This window comes from Pygocentrus nattereri, chromosome 4, assembly GCF_015220715.1.
Source record: "Pygocentrus nattereri isolate fPygNat1 chromosome 4, fPygNat1.pri, whole genome shotgun sequence".
Classification (NCBI taxonomy): Eukaryota; Metazoa; Chordata; class Actinopteri; order Characiformes; family Serrasalmidae; genus Pygocentrus; species Pygocentrus nattereri.
This window is the reverse complement of record NC_051214.1, coordinates 3,322,552-3,340,569: the sequence shown is the minus strand read 5'-3', so window position 1 is coordinate 3,340,569 and position 18,018 is coordinate 3,322,552. Positions and strand designations below refer to the sequence as shown.

The 18,018-nt window shown below is 41.7% G+C and overlaps 1 protein-coding gene across 4 annotated transcripts in view; it reads right to left on the bottom strand.

Annotated features, from left to right (window-relative positions):
• LOC108441302 (A-kinase anchor protein 7) overlaps positions 1-18,018 on the bottom strand; it is a 58,248-nt gene that overhangs the window by 18,179 nt on the left and 22,051 nt on the right. Inside the window, exon 8 of one of the 4 annotated variants that reach the window (XM_037537610.1) lies at positions 14,891-15,101. The exons of the other annotated variants lie outside the window; for them this stretch is intronic. Coding sequence (XP_037393507.1) covers positions 15,031-15,101 — 71 coding nt within the window. The 3' untranslated portion in view covers positions 14,891-15,030. Of the gene's footprint in view, positions 1-14,890; positions 15,102-18,018 lie in introns of those variants that run through there. 4 annotated transcript variants of the gene reach the window in all.

Below are 18,018 nucleotides of genomic sequence, written 5' to 3'. Positions count from 1 at the left end.
CATATTTACCTTAGGCACTGGCATATTTACCTCAGGCACTGGCATATTTACCTCAGGCACTGGCATATTTACCTCAGGCACTGGCATATTTACCTCAGGCACTGACATATTTAACTCATCCTGAGGCATATTTAACTCAGGCACTGGCATATTTACCTCAGGCACTGGCATATTTAACTCATCCTGAGGCATATTTACCTCAGGCACTGGCATATTTACCTCAGGCACTGGCATATTTACCTCAGGCATGGGCATATTTACCTCAGGCAATGGTATATAACTGACTCAGGTCACTGGATTATTTACCTCAGGAACTGGCATATTTACCTCAGGCACTGGCATATTTAACGCAGGCACTGGCATATTTAACTCAGGCAGTGGCATATTTACCTCAGGCACTGACATTTACCTCAGCCACTGGCATATTTACCTCAGGCACTGGCATATTTACTTCAGACAATGGCATATTTACCTCAGGCACTGGCATATTTAACTCAAGCACTGGCATATTTACCTCAGGCAATGGTATATAACTGACTCAGTTCACTGGCATATTTACCTCAGGCACTGGCATATTTACCTCAGGCACTGGCATATTTACCTCAGCCTGAGGCATATTTACCTCAGCCTGAGGCATATTTACCTCAGGCACTGGCATATTTACCTCAGCCTGAGGCATATTTACCTCAGCCTGAGGCATATTTACCTCTGCCACTGGCATATTTACCTCAGGCACTGGCATATTTACCTCAGGCACTGGCATATTTACCTCAGGCAATGGCATATTTACCTCAGGCACTGGCATATTTAACTCAGCCACTGGCATATTTACCTCAGCCACTATGATATTTAGCTCAGTCACTAGCATATTTACCTCAGGCACTGGCATATTTACCTCAGGCACTGGCATATTTACCTCAGGCACTGGCATATTTACCTCAGGCAATGGTATATAACTGACTCAGGTCACTGGCATATTTAACTCAATCACTGGCATATTTACCTCAGCCACTGGCATATTTACCTCAGCCACTGGCATATTTACCTCAGCCACTGGCATATTTAACTCTGGCACGTTTCTCACTGTGATTCTCAGCGCTGCACCTGAGATGATTTCGCCTGATTTTGTTAGCCATGTGGATCCACATGCTAGTCAGCCCTGTCTGTATTTAGTGAGCCCATGGGCTTTAGATCAGGCAAAATCCAGGACTAAACCTGCCAAACTCTGGATCACTCACTATGGATCACTGCATCATGACATCACATTTCCAGGATCTATAACTAAGAGAAGCAGGACTTTCTGAATTCTGCATATGGTCAGTTTCCACTGGTAGGTCTATGTTTAATGCAAGTCATGCTGTTACAAACTTTATAGGATCATTTGAATATGCATGAATGTGCCTTACTGAGGTAATATATGCGTGTCTGATGGTCTTTGTGTCTGTGTTGGGGTGTGTCTGTGAGGGTTTGCCCTTGTCGTGCTGTCACTGCGCTACTTAATCACATCACTGCCCTCCGAGAAGATCTGTGTCTGTGTGTGTGTGTGTGTGTGTGTGTGTGTGTGTGTGTGTGTGTGTGATGTTGTACCTGCACACCCCCACACACCCCTCCAACTCTCTGTGCTAAAAGCTAAGAGTTACACACGCTCCAGCGGTGATGGCATTAGATTTCCCCCCAGAGTCTCTGACCTCAATACTGACACGCGTCCCCCTTTAACCCCCCCACTCTCTCTCTCTATGTCTCTTTAAAGAGAGAGAGAGAGAGAGAGAGAGAGAGAGAGAGGGGACAAAGTGAAAGATAAGAGAGGGAGATAGAGCTTCATAGAGAGAGAGATTGGGAGAGGAAGAGATAAGAAAGACAGAGAAAGAGGAGAAAGGGAGATAGAGAAGGAGAGGGAGTGCAAGACAGACAGAGAGAAAGAGAGAGAGAGAGAGAGAGAGAGACACTGTCTCCTTTTAACCCCTCCTCTCTCTCCCAGTACCTCTCTCATTCCCTCCTTTCTAGGGACGAGAGAGATGGAAACAGAGGAGAGAAGCAGTGGAGAGAGAGGGAGGAGACAGAGAGAGAGAAAGAAAGAAAGAGAGAGAGAGAGAGAACGAGTGTAGAGATGGAGACACAAAGGCCCCTTTTAACTCCCCCTCTGTCTTTTGCTCCTCGTTCCCTCTCTCCTCTCTCCTCCCTTCTCATTCTTGCTCTCTCTCCTCTCATTCTCACTGTCTCTCTCTGCTTTCCTCTCTCAGTGACTCTTTTTCTCCGCTTTCTCGCCCTCCTCTTATTCTCCCTCTTTCTTCCCTACTTCTCACTCTCTTTCTGTCCTTGCATTCTCTCTCTCTCTCTCTCTCTCTCTCTCTCTAACATCATGTTCACTGCTCACGAGAAGTAGGGCACACGCTAGAGACACACACACACACACACACACACACACACACACACCGTCCCAGTGCAACCTTCTCTCTCTCTCTCTCTCAGACTGAGAGAGAGCTGCAGAAATTCACCGCACACACACACACACACACACACACACACACACACACACACACACACACACACACACAGTTGGACAGTGAAGCAGCTACCACCATGAGAGAAAGAGAGGAGAAATAGAGATGCAGAAGAAGTGACAGAACAGAGGACAGCGAGACCAAGAGAGGGAAATACAGAGAGAGAGAGAGAGAGAGCGAGAGAGAGAGAGAAATTTAGAAAATATGAGAGACATAGAGGGAGAGAAAGAAAGAGAAGCGAGAGAGAAAGAAAGGCAGAAGAAAAAGATTTAGAGAGATAGAAGAGAAAGACAAGAGAGAGAGAGACAGAGCTACACAGAGAGAGACAGTGCGATAGAAATCGAGAGATAGAGAGATAAAGAGCTACACAGTGAGAGAGAGAGATGTATCAGTAGTGGGGAATAAAGAAGTCCTGCAGCAGAAAGGCGAGAACTGCACACACACACACACACACACACACACACACACACACAGGCAGGACCAGAGACGATAGCGTAGCGGCGGTGTTACTCACTGAGTTTATCCTCCGTTCGTGAAAAAGGGAAGCAGCATAACTGACCCATGGCTACCCCTCTCTCTCTCTCTCTCTCTCTCTCACACACACACTCTCTCCCTCGCTCTCTCGATGTAGATGGACGATCCGTAAAATCCAGCAGTTGTAATCCAGCTCTAGTGGTGGACTGAGATGGTGTGTGTGTGTGTGTGTGTGTGTGTGAGAGAGAGACGCTCTGCCTGCTGTGACTGCTCGTGTATGTGTCTGGGGGGGGGGGGGGGGGGGGGCACATTAGCCCCGCCCCTCCTCGCACTGCCGTGAATAATTGGTTTGGAATGAACAGTGTCATTCCAGTGTGTGTGTGTGTGTGTGCGTGTGTTTGTGTGTGTGTGTTTTGCAGCACAGTGAACCTGAACCTTGAGCTCCGAGAGGCGTGGACACTAGAACAGTCCAGAAAAGGGTCATTTTATTATCAGCTAAGTCCACTAACATGGCACTTGGCACTAATTACCATAATTAGCCATTCGCGTTCATTCACTGTTAGCAACGTTTGCTGCTTTAGATGAGCTTAGTGTAGCACTGATTTCACTACCAGCCCCACTCTATTAAAGGAATACTGACCGCTAGTAACTACTATGAATAATTCAGCAGATTATATGAATTATTCAATAACTACTATGAATTATTCAGTACTAGGAATTATTTAGTATCTACTATAAATGATTTAGTAAATACTATACATCATTCAGTATCTACTATGAAGTATTCATTATCTACTATACATTATTCAGTATCTACTATACATCATTCAGTATCCACTATGAATTATTTAGTATCTACTATACATTATTCAGTATCTACTATGAATTATTCAGTATCTACTATACATTATTCAGTATCTACTATGAATTATTTAGTATCTACTATACATTATTCAGTATCTACTATGAATTATTCAGTATCTACTATACATTATTTAGTATCTACTATACATTATTCAGTATCTACTATGAATTATTCAGTATCTACTATACATTATTCAGTATCTACTATGAATTATTTAGTATCTACTATACATTATTCAGTATCTACTATACATTATTCAGTATCTACTATGAATTATTCAGTATCTACTATACATTATTCAGTATCTACTATACATTATTCAGTATCTACTATACATTATTTAGTATCTACTATGAATTATTTAGTATCTACTATGAATTATTTAGTATCTACTATACATTATTCAGTATCTACTATGAATTACTCAGTATCTACTATGAATTATTTAGTATCTACTATACATTATTCAGTATCTACTATACATTATTCAGTATCTACTATGAATTATTCAGTATCTACTATATATTATTCAGTATCTCCTATAAATTATTCAGTATCTACTATACATTATTCAGTATCTACTATGAATTACTCAGTATCTACTATGAATTACTCAGTATCTACTATGAATTATTTAGTATCTACTATGAATTATTTAGTATCTACTATACATTATTCAGTATCTACTATACATTATTCAGTATCTACTATAAATGATTTAGTAAATACTATACATTATTCAGTATCTACTATGAATTATTCAGTATCTACTATGAATTATTCAGTATCTACTATGAATTATTCAGGATCTACTATACATTATTCAGTATGTACTATACTTTATTCAGTATCTACTATGAATTATTTAGTATCTACTATACATTATTCAGTATCTACTATGAATTATTAATTATCTACTATACATTATTCATTATCTACTATGAATTATTCATTATCTACTATACATTATTCAGTATCTACTATGAATTATTCAGTATCTACTATAAATTATTCAGTATCTACTATACATTATTCAGTAGCTACTACAAATTATTCAGTAATTACCATAAATAATTCAGTAACTACTAAATTATTCATTAGCTTCCATGTATTATTCAGTGCATTCTGTGTATAATTCAATAAATACTACAAATTATTTTCTAAGCACTATGAATCGGTATGTTTTATGAATAATTCATCAACTACTATAAATTATTCAGAGACTATTATGAATTATTCAATAATTTTATGCCTATTCCAGCAAGTATAATACATTATTCAGTAACTGTTATACATCATTCTATGACTATTTAGTATTTTTTGTGAATTATTCTGTATCTAGTATGAAGTACCCAGTGCTGTCTAAGTTCAGAAGGTTAGTCAACTTGCTTTGTGATTTGTCTCAGATGAACTCAGATCAATTAACAGTCATCAATTAAGCGGCCTGCTGAGCGCAGACAACGGGTTGATGTGTGTGTTTGTGAGCTGTGGAGATAATCAGCTATTAAGCACTTCGTTAGAGTCCCACTGAAACACCACTGACTAATTATATCTGATGGCTGAACTAAATGGAAATGAAACGTACAAACGGAACGCGTCCACTTAGACAGCGCAGTGGTGGCGGGGACACATCTGTGGGGCAGATGCCAGATGTGCTGAAACGATCATGCTCACCATGGCCGTCAAATTTCCCAGATGTGTTTAATCACACGCTGTGATTCTGGCCACTGCAGTTACTACACTAAACGTTATTACATAATCACACAGTTAACAACTGAGCGTTCAGTAAACCTCCTGCATGGACAGGGCCGAGTCGGCACTGCTGACTGAAACAATAAGTCATACTGCGGCGACTGCCGGGCACACCGATTCAGACCGGCAGACTGATTTACTGAATCAGTCTGAAATACTGATTCAGACCGGCAGACTGATTTACTGAGTCAGTCTGAAATACTGACTCAGTCTGAATTACTGATTCAGACCAGCAGACTGATTTACTGAGTCAGTCTGAAATACTGACTCAGTCTGAAATACTGATTCAGACCGGCAGACTGATTTACTGAATCAGTCTGAAATACTGATTCAGACCGGCAGACTGATTTACTGAATCAGTCTGAAATACTGATTCAGACCGGCAGACTGATTTACTGAGTCAGTCTGAAATACTGACTCAGTCTGAATTACTGATTCAGACCAGCAGACTGATTTACTGAGTCAGTCTGAAATACTGATTCAGACCAGCAGACTGAAATTACGATTAAGAGACCCTTATTAGTCCCACAGGGAAATTTCAATCTAATTGCAATCTAACCCATCCGTGCAGTGAAACACCACATACACACTGGTGAATACGCACACACTAGGGTGCAGTGAGCACACTTGCCCAGAGCGGTGGGCAGCCCTATCCGCAGTCCCTGGGGAGCAGTGGGGGTTAGGTGTCTTGCTCAAGGGCACTTCGGTCATTCAGCGGATCGAACCAGCGACCCTCTGGTCACAAGGTTGGTTCCCAAACCTCCAGCCCACGACTGCCCCGGAGTCTGACTGAATACTGAATCAGAATAAAACACTGAACCAGAGAAATACTGATTCAGAATGGCAGGTGAGCACAGAGTGAAACAAAAAACACTCAATCTCTATTCCATTCTGTTTGTGTGTGTGTGTGTGTGTGTGTGTGTGTGTGTGTGTGTGTGTGTGTGCTCTTGTTGAGAGTTGAGCTCTAAAGTCGTGTCCAGAATATTAACAATCCTCATAAACACACACACACACACACTTGAATGGAGTTAACAGTGTGTGCTGTTCACAAAGAGTACAAATGAGGACTATTCACTCCCACACAAACACACGCACACACACACACACACACAGTTGCTGATTTGCAGCTGAGGGACGGCGCCGAGTGTGGATGTGTGTAGTGATGGGAAACAGTATTTCGCACCTTCTTCACTCCGTCTCACACTTCCTCAGAGCCCCGTACCAACCCTCACATGCATAAGCCGGTCCTGCTGTTAATCCACCATGTGGAAATAAACTTCTTATTTAGACTAGTCCAGCCTTCATCATCACTGCTGTTTATAACTGCTTACTGTTTATGTGCTGTTTATCACTCATTCTGAACCCTTAATTACTACAGGCGTCATTTTGCTGTACTATATAAATGCAATTACTTTGCTTTGCTTTTATTATGATGTGAACTACATACAAAGTGCAAAGTGCAGCTGAATTTTTTCCAGAAGATATTTCTGAAGAAGATTAGATACAAAAAAGAATCCACATGCACAAGGAAGCATGTGAACTCTTCTATATCTTGGTTATGGTGAGAAGCAGAAAATGCTAAACCAGCTTCTGAGACTGAGCTTTGGAGGCGTGTCTGCAGATTCTTTGAGGAGCTGAGAGTGAGTCTCCTGAAAAGAAGCTGGAATGAAGGGAAAGAGTGGGAAATGTCGGTATTACATGTCGTCATTGAGGCTCCTGTGTAGTTTTCTGTTAAATATGTTTTCTGCTTCTTTTTTTTTTTTATTCCATAATGAACTTTTCCCATTTGATCTGCGTTCTCGTTCTATATCAGAGGTCACAACCCAAATGTTAAGAAGAGCCATTTTGTCAAGTTCTCTCTCTCTCCCTCTACCTCCATTCTCTTTCTCTATCCAATCTCTCTTTCCATCTCCCCTGTCTCTCTCTCTCTCTCTCTCCCCCTCCCTTCTCTTTCTCTATCCAATCTCTCTTTCCATCTCCCCTGTCTCTCTCCCCCTCTCTTCTCTTTCTCTATCCAATCTCTCTTTCCATCTCCCCTGTCTCTCTCTCTCTCTCTCTCTCTCTCTCTCTCCCCCTCCCTTCTCTTTCTCTATCCAATCTCTCTTTCCATCTCCCCTGTCTCTCTCTCTCTCTCTCTCTCTCTCTCTTTCTCCCCCTCCCTTCTCTTTCTCTATCCAAACTCTATCCAGACTGATTTACTGAGTCAAGTTACAACAAGAAAACAAACCACCTTGGGAGCCACAAGCTTTAAGCTTCAGCTCAGCTACAGTTGCTTTTCTCGCATCTCTAGCAGGAAACTTTTCCTCAAAAGTAGATCAGTTTCTTGGAAAACGTCTCTCAACGGTCGACTTTTTACGAGGCTGAAGTCGCTTCACCTTCGCCAGGTTCTTGTTTGAACTGGAGTGACTATAAACACTAATCAGTCCATTCGTCTCCAAATTATCGATGTTCGTCTTAAATCTCTCTCTTTGCCGTTTCATAGCTACTAGCTGGGCGAGACTGTTGTCTGAGTTGCTATGGTGACCAGCCGTCTGCGCTGATCTTCAGGGTTAAAGGGTGAATCAGCAGTTCTACATTAACTCCAGCGTTTAAGACCATTTACTGTTAAACTGTGTTGAAGGATCAGCAGAGCTTTATTTTACTGTAGAGGAGGATTATTTTATTATTACCTGCTGATCTGATTCAGCTGTGGAGCCACAGTGGGGCGGTGAAAGAGCCGCTAAACAAGAACATGCTTATAATACAGTTTCATCAAATTTAATTTATATTAAAAATATTTTCTACTCTTTCCACAGAATTTCTCTGCTTGCTTCAATAAGCTAAGAGTCAGAAATGAGTCATATAAAGTTACAGCATGACTCTGTCACAGTCACGTGTAAAGGAATGATGTGAAATTAGAAGCAGAATTATTTAAGCCTCTACCATATGGCAACAGTTACTTTCCCTCAATTTTACTAAAAGACATTAATATAAAATCTGTGCTTTCCTATTTAAATGTGGAAAAAGGTTCTTTTACTTTGAAAGGGCAAAAACTTCACAACATTACATGACCAGGAATTCTTATTATGATGCTGTTATTGCCATACGTTCCAAATACCACTTGATATTGCATTCATTTGTAAATATTGGGTTGTACATTTCACTAAACAAATGGGATTTGTTTGGTCTTGTTTTCAATAAAAGGATGTTTTTAGAGAAAAATTACTTTGTTTTTTTTTATTTTTTTATTCTATGGCGCTATGGTACGATTGCACATTGTTGGCATATGGCCAACAAAATATCCCAAATATCCCACTTAAAAAAATATTTTTTTTCCCAAATATTTCCATTATGTAGACAGATATAAATAATAAAAACACATGAAAACTTTTTTTATCATGTGCAAGTAATAATTTGTGCAGCAGAGGGTTAAAATGACAAGCGTGCAGCCTGGATTATCCCTTGTGGAAGTGGCTCGGGAAGGTGGGTGTAATTTTTAGGAAGTGAAATGACAAGCCATGTCTCATTCATGCTCTCTCTCTCTCTCTCCCTACCTCTGCTGTAAATGTCACTCTTCGTCTCCTGTCATTTGGAACGACGCTCTCTGCCCCAGGCTGTCTGATGGGAGATCGATAATCAGTTCTGGGTCTGGAGGCAAGTCTGCCATCCCTAATGCCTGTCATTATAATCCGGACACAAGCCATTTCCTCCCAGCTGTCCACTTCACTGCCATCATAAGATCTACAGGCTTCTGGAGCAGTACAGTACCGACATGTGTGAGAAGCTACTACCACAAGGCTCCAGAAATATGTCCAACAAGAACCTAAACCAGGCCAGCATGGGTAGGGATGTACATCTACTAGAGCAAATGACCGTGGTCAGGTCTGACTTTCATGGGCCTCATGGCCCAGACTATGACTCTTCAAGAACAAGGGCATAGTGCGTAAGAGGGTGAGGCTCATAGATCAAGGCCATAATAAGTAGAAGACCAAGCTTGTACACTCTTGTACAAAAGACGGTTCTTCAAGGGTTCTGCAGGAAAGAAAATGGTTCTATATATAGGAGACTGTGCTGTAGATTGTTCTATATAGAACCTATGCGAAAAAGGTTCCATATAACACCAAAAGAGTGACAAGCGACAACAATAGAAGAACCCCTTTTTGGTGCTATATAGAATCATATACACATTCGCCATAAATCTAAGGAACCATTTCACAATGCTTAAAAGGGTTCGGTGTATGGTGAAATGGTTCTACACATTGATGGAGAACATGTATATAGTTCCATACAGAATCTTTTTTAAAAGCGTTCTATACAGCACCAAACGGAGTTCTTCTATTAATATAAGCTTGGAATTGTAACAATAGAAGAACCCTTCTTTAACAACTAATCTAAGAACCATATTTAACAACTTTCCGTAAGTGTAAAATATCTTTATTGTGCTGTGTTCACACATCAGCACACGGCAGCTTCTCTGGCTCAAAATCGGAGCTGGTTGTTGTTTCATGTCCAAATTCCTTGAGTCGTTTGTCTAATATGTGAGTCTGGTTCAGTCGCACTGCATCTCTGAGAGTTAGTTCAGTAAATATCACAGTCGTTCAGGCTGTCAGTTTCAGCGACTCAGTGATTTTTCTGGCGCTTGTAGTGACGGACGTGAGGCCCCGCTGCTCAGTGATACAGCTGACCGACGGAGGCCACCGCAGGCAGGGCTAGTGGATGCACAGGCCCGGCAAATGGACTGCGATGCTAAAGGCTAAATCAAGACTAAAGGTTACCATTATGAAAGGAGTCCGGCGCTTCCTTTGGCTCTCTCGGTGACATTAACTCAGATTGTGAGTGACCACACAGCGGCAGATGAGTGATCACTGAGAGAACCAGCTCAGCGGTTCCGGTAAGTGGCTCTGTTAGCCCGTTCTAAATTCTGCCATGAGCATTTTTACTGCTGCTTGCCGTCCCACAGTGCGACATGTGGTTTTCTGTTTACTGGAGCGCATCAGAAATTGCATGGTGGTGTCGGTTATCTGTATTGATATCTCCACCAACGACACTGCCTTTAAGTGCCAGTGTTATTGCTGATACAGTACATCAGAATCAGTGCAACACTACAACGTGTCTAGACACCAGGGGAAGGAGGATGTTCCTAGAGCAGGGCATATTCTGATTCAGCCCATCAAAACCTATTCGGTTGACTGGATGATGTCTACAGTATGACCAGATCTGAGCCTCATGCAAATTTTATTCAGGGACAAACGCATACCGTAAATCTAGGTCAGTGTTCTGTGTCTCCCGACATCCACGCTGCTACTGACATTTTAGATTTTTCACCTAGAACATAATAAATCTAATAAATCAGGTTCGGCTGTGCTGTGAAATTATGCGAAGATCTTATACCCTGTCTACAATCTCCCTGAAGTTTAACTAGGGCTATAAAAGCTGAGCCATGCTTAGACTGTATTAGTATCCAGGAGCCACTGACTCGCCTCTTATTGCATTTTGAGTGGACTGCCCAAAGTGTTCAGGAGCAACAGTATTACACAGCGGAGAGCAGGAGCTGTGAGACTGAAGGTGACAATGGTTATAAATTGTGGTAGCGCAGAAACACTGTAATACAACATAACATTCAAAACAAACTGGGCTGCACTTTCCACGAATGTCATGTTTGTAAGCATCTGTAAACACATTTATAAGATGTTATAATGCATTCATAAGGCATTATAAACATGGTTATAAATATTTATAAAAAATACAATGAATTACACTTTATAGCCATGTTTATTATACATTATGAATTGTTAATATAATGCATTATAAGTAGTGTTAATAACATGTTATACTGCTGGTGCCAAAGAAGTCAGTCCCAGCTTGGAGAGTGTAAAGTAAAGACAATTAAAACGTTTATTATTGATTATTTATTTAATCTGAGCGTGAAGTCACTGTGGAGTGAAGGCCTGGAGAGGGAGAGGCGAGATAGTCGAGTGCTGTCATTGTTATTTGTTCCCTCACTGGTTCTAACGTCAAGCACTAGAACCCTTCAGTCTGTAACACTACACTACACTACAGTACAGTAATGCTGATTCTGCTGGCGTTCTATTGGATATGCAGTGTTAAGTCAGTGCCAGGCTAACGGTGGTGCACATTCACAGTGGTGAACATTGACTTTGCCACATTGGGTGAAACACTGAGGGCAGCTCTAGTTTAAACTCTGACATTTAAAGCCTGTAATGAGCTTTATTGTGTTTTAGTGTTTCAGTAAATCCTTCAGTAAATTCTTCACTCTTAACCCTGGAGGAGGCTTTAGTCCAGCACGCTTCACTTTACTTAGAGTGGACTAATACAGCTTATGAGCTCTTATAATGTGTTATAAACGGTACTTATAATGCATTGTGTTAACAATTCATAATGCATAATGCACATGGCTACAATATGTAATGCATTTTATAAATATTTATAGCTACGTTTATGATGCCTTATGAATGCATTATAACATGTTAGGAATTTGGTGTTTATAGATGCTTACAAACGTGACACTCATAGAAAGTGTTACCACAAACTGTTATTACTTATTACTTAAGCTAAAACCCTCAATGAAGCATCTGTTATTTTTGCAGAACTGGATTTTAAGAACGCCACAGCTGTCATCACACACACACAAACGCAGATGCTAACCCAGCTGGAAACACTGGCCCGTTTCCCGTATGTGGGAGTTGAATAGCAAATCAGGGTAAATGAAAAGGCTCACAAGCAAACGGCGGCATTAGGCGCATACACAAAGCGTAGCGCCTCTCACACTCACACTGCAAAAATCACAACTGCACACAAGCGCAGCACCTTCCAACCAGAAAAGGCCATTTAAGAATACTGTCAAAACCTAGAACACTGCACAGAACTCAACGACTGACCTGTAATTGCAGTAATTCGGCATGAAAAATGCCCTGTTAGAGTTGCAGCTCTTGGGACTATTAAAGTTGTCAATAGACAAACCAATGAAACGCTCCAGGTAGCTCCAGGAAATCAGATGTCCCTGTTTTGCGCCTCGGGTTATTTTAAAGGAACACTCCAGATCTGCTGGATCTGCTGCTTGCAGTTGATTACAATAGACAAGTTTCAATTAATTCATGCTCCAATATTTTGCCTAGCTCTTGATTGGGTGCATGGGGCGGTACAATCCAATACCTGTATTTTAAGCTGTGCTCCAAAAATGAGGCAGCCAAGAAAGGTGGGTCCTTGGCAGGACTGCCCTCTGAAGACTCCTTGTTTGTATTACTTCATGCAAAATGAATGATCGAGCAAGGCTGCTTTAGGGCCAGTCATGGGCTGGAGGTTAGGGAACCAGCCCTGTGACCGGAAGGTCGCCGGTTTGATCCCCTGAGCCTACAGTACATGACTGAAGTGCCCTTGAGCAAGACACCTAACCCCCAAACTGCTGGATAGGGCTGCCCACCGCTCCGGGCGTTTAATATGTTTTAATGTTCAGTTCCTTCCTCCTAATTATAGCTCCTTAACGAGCAGCTTGTTGCTACGTCAGAGTAACGAGCTCCGCCCACTCGCTGTTCAGCCGGCAGTTCGTTCTCCAGCTCCTTACACTAAATTCCCAAACTGTTGTCTCCACTGAGCAGCTTTTGTTTTTTATTGGGTCAGTTTTACGGCTCAGTCTGATTTGGTCCGACTCTGAAGATCAGACACGTCTGGTGAATGGTGTTGGGTTCATTTCTGGCTGATTCCAGGTTGTTCAGCTGTTCTTCTGTCACAGCTGCCGACTGAAAAGCTGCTCAGTGGTGACGACAGTTTGGGTATTTAGTGTCGTCTCGTCTTCAGAGTCAGACCAAATCGGCTGTCGGTCAGATGTGATCTTAACAGCATCCGTTTTCTGTTTGCGGCAAAGTAAGAAGTAAAAACGTTCAAACGGCTCGAGCGTCTCCTACAGCTGTCAGAGTCGTTGCTTAGCAACGCCATCTCAGCGGAGTGTTGGGGAAAAACCCTGTGATATTATGGCGAAATAGCGCAGTTAGAACGCTTCTCAACCAATCAGCCTGCGTGGCTGGAAGTAACTGTTGTATACTTGAATTGAATGTAATTTTGGAGCACTGCTATTGGTCCATTCATCATAAAATTTTCAACCAATGTAAAGTACAAACACCGTGTTCAGATTATTTAGAAAACAAAAAATAAGACGTAGTAGTTAGTTTCACCTGTTGGCGTTTCTCTTGAACATTCCTCGGGTCAGACATGAATGCAAAGGCCTACAGTAGAAGGATATTCCTCAGCTGTATTCCGCTGACACAACCTTCTGTGGTCTGGAAATGCAGCCCAGTTGGACAGCAGCCTTGCTTTTTGAACATGGCTATAGCTAACACAATTTATGCCAACCAATTAATGTAGCGGTTTTAGTGGGAACATGGACTGAAATATGTTTTGTGTTACATGTTATATCCTCATATTTCTCTAACATGCGCCCAGTAGCTGCTCCATTCTCTCGGTTTTGTGCTAATGTCTGTTTTTAAGTGGAACGATGTAAACAGTCATTAAGAGCCTCTTAACCACCAGGAGGCTTCAAAAGCATCTCTTTTTTAGAATAATTTGGAGAGTGCAGTGAATCCATGTCATGGTCCAGGCAGCCAAAAAGGCCTCCTTGTGGTTTGAAAGAATGTAGAATGCACCTGGAAATGTGAGATTTCCGCTTTTAAGTGGTTTCCATGGCTGGGGTGGTAAGCAGCGGAAAATAGACTTGAAGCTTGGTCACATTTTCATGGCAGCATTTAGACGAAAAAACATTTGTACTGTAGGTTGGAAGTTTTCATTTACCACTCAAACAGTTCCACACTGCAGACGTTTAACATTCCACACTTCTGTAGATTAGGAAAAATTCCAGTTTACAACCGTAGAACGACTGAAAAGGACACGAATTCCAGCCGATACTTAGCCCATGAAAATATGGCTGGATCATCTCCGGATAAGATCGGCACATCTGCTTGATTAGAAATAGTCAGGCAACAGGTTTTCTGTTCTTTGGAATACGCTGGAATATTCCTTTAATCCAAACACAGCTGCTGAACATCCACTGCTCACAGCATGGTCACACTCTCGGACCCCTACCGGCTCTATGATCGCTCTCAGTGGCTCCAGGAAAGAGCATGTGGATAAATGATGTGTGCTTGTGCGGGTCTCACAGCGGCACAGCTCCGCTCCTGAGAGTCTGGAGCACAGCTAGACATGCGCATCGATGTCTGGCTCAGCCTGATAACCTTTTCCTTCAGTCTCCTCGGATTTGTTTTGTTAAAAACAAGGTGCACGTTCTAATTGGCCTGACAGAACAAATCCATGGAGAGCGAATTATTATCTGGCATTTCGCTCCCATTCATTTTCAACAGGGGGCAGCGAACAAATGCACAAGAGACAGCAAGAAACAAGAACTTCAACAGCACAGCAGAAGTTTTTATCCAAATTATGAACGGCAGACACTTACCCACTCACTACCGTCTGTACGTAACCAGGGCCTATATGGTTGTGGTGCAGAAGAAAGGACAATGCACCTGTAAAAGTACCACAGTAATGTCGGAAGGGCAGATAAAACACACACTGGTAAAAAAAAATGCTAATGTAGTCTTTTAGTCTGTTTTTATTAGGGCTGCAAAATTCTAGGAATTTTGAACGTTGGGAAATTTATCACAGGAATTATGGGAATTAATGGGAGTAAAATGGAAATATTTGAAGCTAAAGGTGAGAAACTTAAATATAGTTGGTAAAAAATATACTGAAGCATAAATCTGGCTAAAATAATTAGATATGATACCAAAACAGTTGAACAGCAAAGCTGCTCCTCAATCCCAGGCACATGGCACATTACACACTGAAGGGCTATTGCGACCACACCCCCTGCATGCACCTGGTCACTGGTCACTGTTTGGGAACACTCACACAAAGGTTCGCAACAGGCTCACAAATGAGAGAGTGCGACAACTAGTGGCCATCCGAGCAAGGAGTTGCGTTCTTTTGATTGGTTTTTGATTGATCTTTTGATTGTTCAATGAAACAATTAAGCATTTCTAAAGTTCTGCTTGCAACCAATTATGTGTCACAGTTATTATTTGTATTGTTATGCCTTCATGTCTGCTGTTGACAAAAAAACAGTACATTGAAGATAGTCTATGATATAGTTCCTTTAAATTATCCAATATTTCCTATTAATTACAATAAAGTTCACAAAATGTCCATGGAAAGTTTACATTTTGGAATATATCCAAAGTTCACAAGCTAAAGTTCCCATGAAAAGTTATCGATAATTTACGGGAAACTTATCGGAAATTTTCCACCCCTTTGCAACCCTGGGCTTTATGCTCAACTATTCAACGAAAAACAGTTTTCGCTATTAAAATATCCGAACTTTCAAATACTATCCAAGTAGTATTTGTACACCGAATCATTTTACCAAGTGGGGTGATTTGGGAGGCCCCTATACAGGATCCCCCCAAATGTTCTGAGTTCCATCTGGACAAAACGTACTAAATGTTAGTATCAGATATGAAAGTTGTTTATAGGCGTTTTTAACCTCCACACTTTATAGGCTAGTTCATCTAAACTAGGCCAGTTTAGAAATGCCTTGAGCAGAAATACGTCACTGGATGCTGTTATAAATAAACAAAAATGAAATATGAATAATTTATCTTTACAATAGTCTATCGCTCTTCATATAAATAAGTCAAGACGACAGCCTAAGTGAATGAGAAGAGATTTTAAGTGAGTCAGAACATGATTGACATGTTCCTCTGACGGATCCCCCCTGAAGCAGCGACGCCAGCTGAGGGGGTGCTGGGGAAGACGGTGTGCTGTGTTCACAACAGCAGCGATGCTACAAAGCGACCGGAGTTCATTCACTTTCAGCCAGAGGCAGCGATGTGAAGTGGGCGGAGTCAGGTTTAACTTTATGCAAATTAGAAGTGAAGCGATGCACCGCTGATAGGAATTAAGCAAGATGGTACGTGCTTTATCTCCTCCACGGTGAAGCAGTGTTCATCTCCAAAAAGACGGTTCTTCAGTAAAGGAAATGGTTCTATATAGAACCATGAACACTTAAAGAACCCTTTGCATGATTAAAGGATTCTATGCATTGTGAAAGGGTTGGGAAAGGGAGGTCTGGGCCTCATTGCTTAGGATGCTGCCCCCCTGACCCGAACCCTGGAGAAGCGGAAGATAATGGATGGATGGATGGATGGATGGATGGAGGAGTCAGGTCAGACTGAGTCGGGCCAAAAAAAATCAAACGTCTGATAAACTGAGACTGGTCTGAAATGCGATCGTGATGCTGTATATCTGAGTCTGCGCCCCTCAAACACGACTCGCCTCGACTCTCTCTCCAACTTTCGACTCCGACTGACCCAAACCGACCAGCTCAGACTCAGCCAGACTACGAATCGGGCCGAAAATCGAGACGAAAGTCGTGTAGTGTAACCCCAGCTTAAAGGGAACCAAAGTCTCTGATTAGACTGTTGGTGAGACAACAGGTTTAACTGAACGGTCACTTATAATACCTATAATAATGTAATTCAATAAAAAATGAATTGCAGCTATGACTTGCATATTGCCGCTATTGGAACAAAACCTTCATTTTTCAGTTCTTGAAATTAACTCCCGTTCCATTGACTTCCATTAAAAGTAACGCATGTTTTTTCCTTCTGCTATAAACTTATCTTTTTATAGACACAAGGTTTTTTTTATCCGACAGCAGCGATATTATTACAGGAACCCAAATGTTCGTATAGAGCTCAGACAGTTTCAGACCAACACCCTCAGCTCTACTGTCTCCATTAAACTCCAGTTACTGCACTCCTGTGCAGGGCCTCCATCTCTAATTAGTGCTCCTCTCGTAATTATTGTGAATACCCTCCCTTTAGTGCGCTGCTAATGAGGAGATTCAGGAGATTCCACATCAGCAAGTGCGCACAGTGTACACAACGCAAGAGAACACGGACGCCAAGTCTAAATCAGGCTTTGTAGGTCTATAGAACTGGAAGACAATCCACTGAACGGGTTCATTCAGTCTTTCTCTCCATCATCTCCCTGAAAATGCCACTCCACTCTGTAGTAATGAGAGGCTCCGATACCACATAATCACTCGCACATTCATGTGGTGATAACTAGAGACTCAAAACAAAGGACTGATTTTAGACTAAACGTCAAGTATTAGGAAACACTGGATTATAGAACTTATAAGGGGAACTCTGTTTTATTTCTGCATAATTAAACGGTTCAGATGCAATCAGAGCCGTTCCGAGCGGTTTGGAGTGAAACGTTCTGTTCTAGATAAATTTACCAAGTCAGAGCCGTTCACAGTGGTGGTGATAGGAACCAGACGTCCCTCTAAAAGCTCCTCACAGTGGTGGTGATAGGAACCAGACGTCCCTCTAAAAGCTCCTACAGAAAGTTCCTACATGAACTGGTTCTGAATTCACT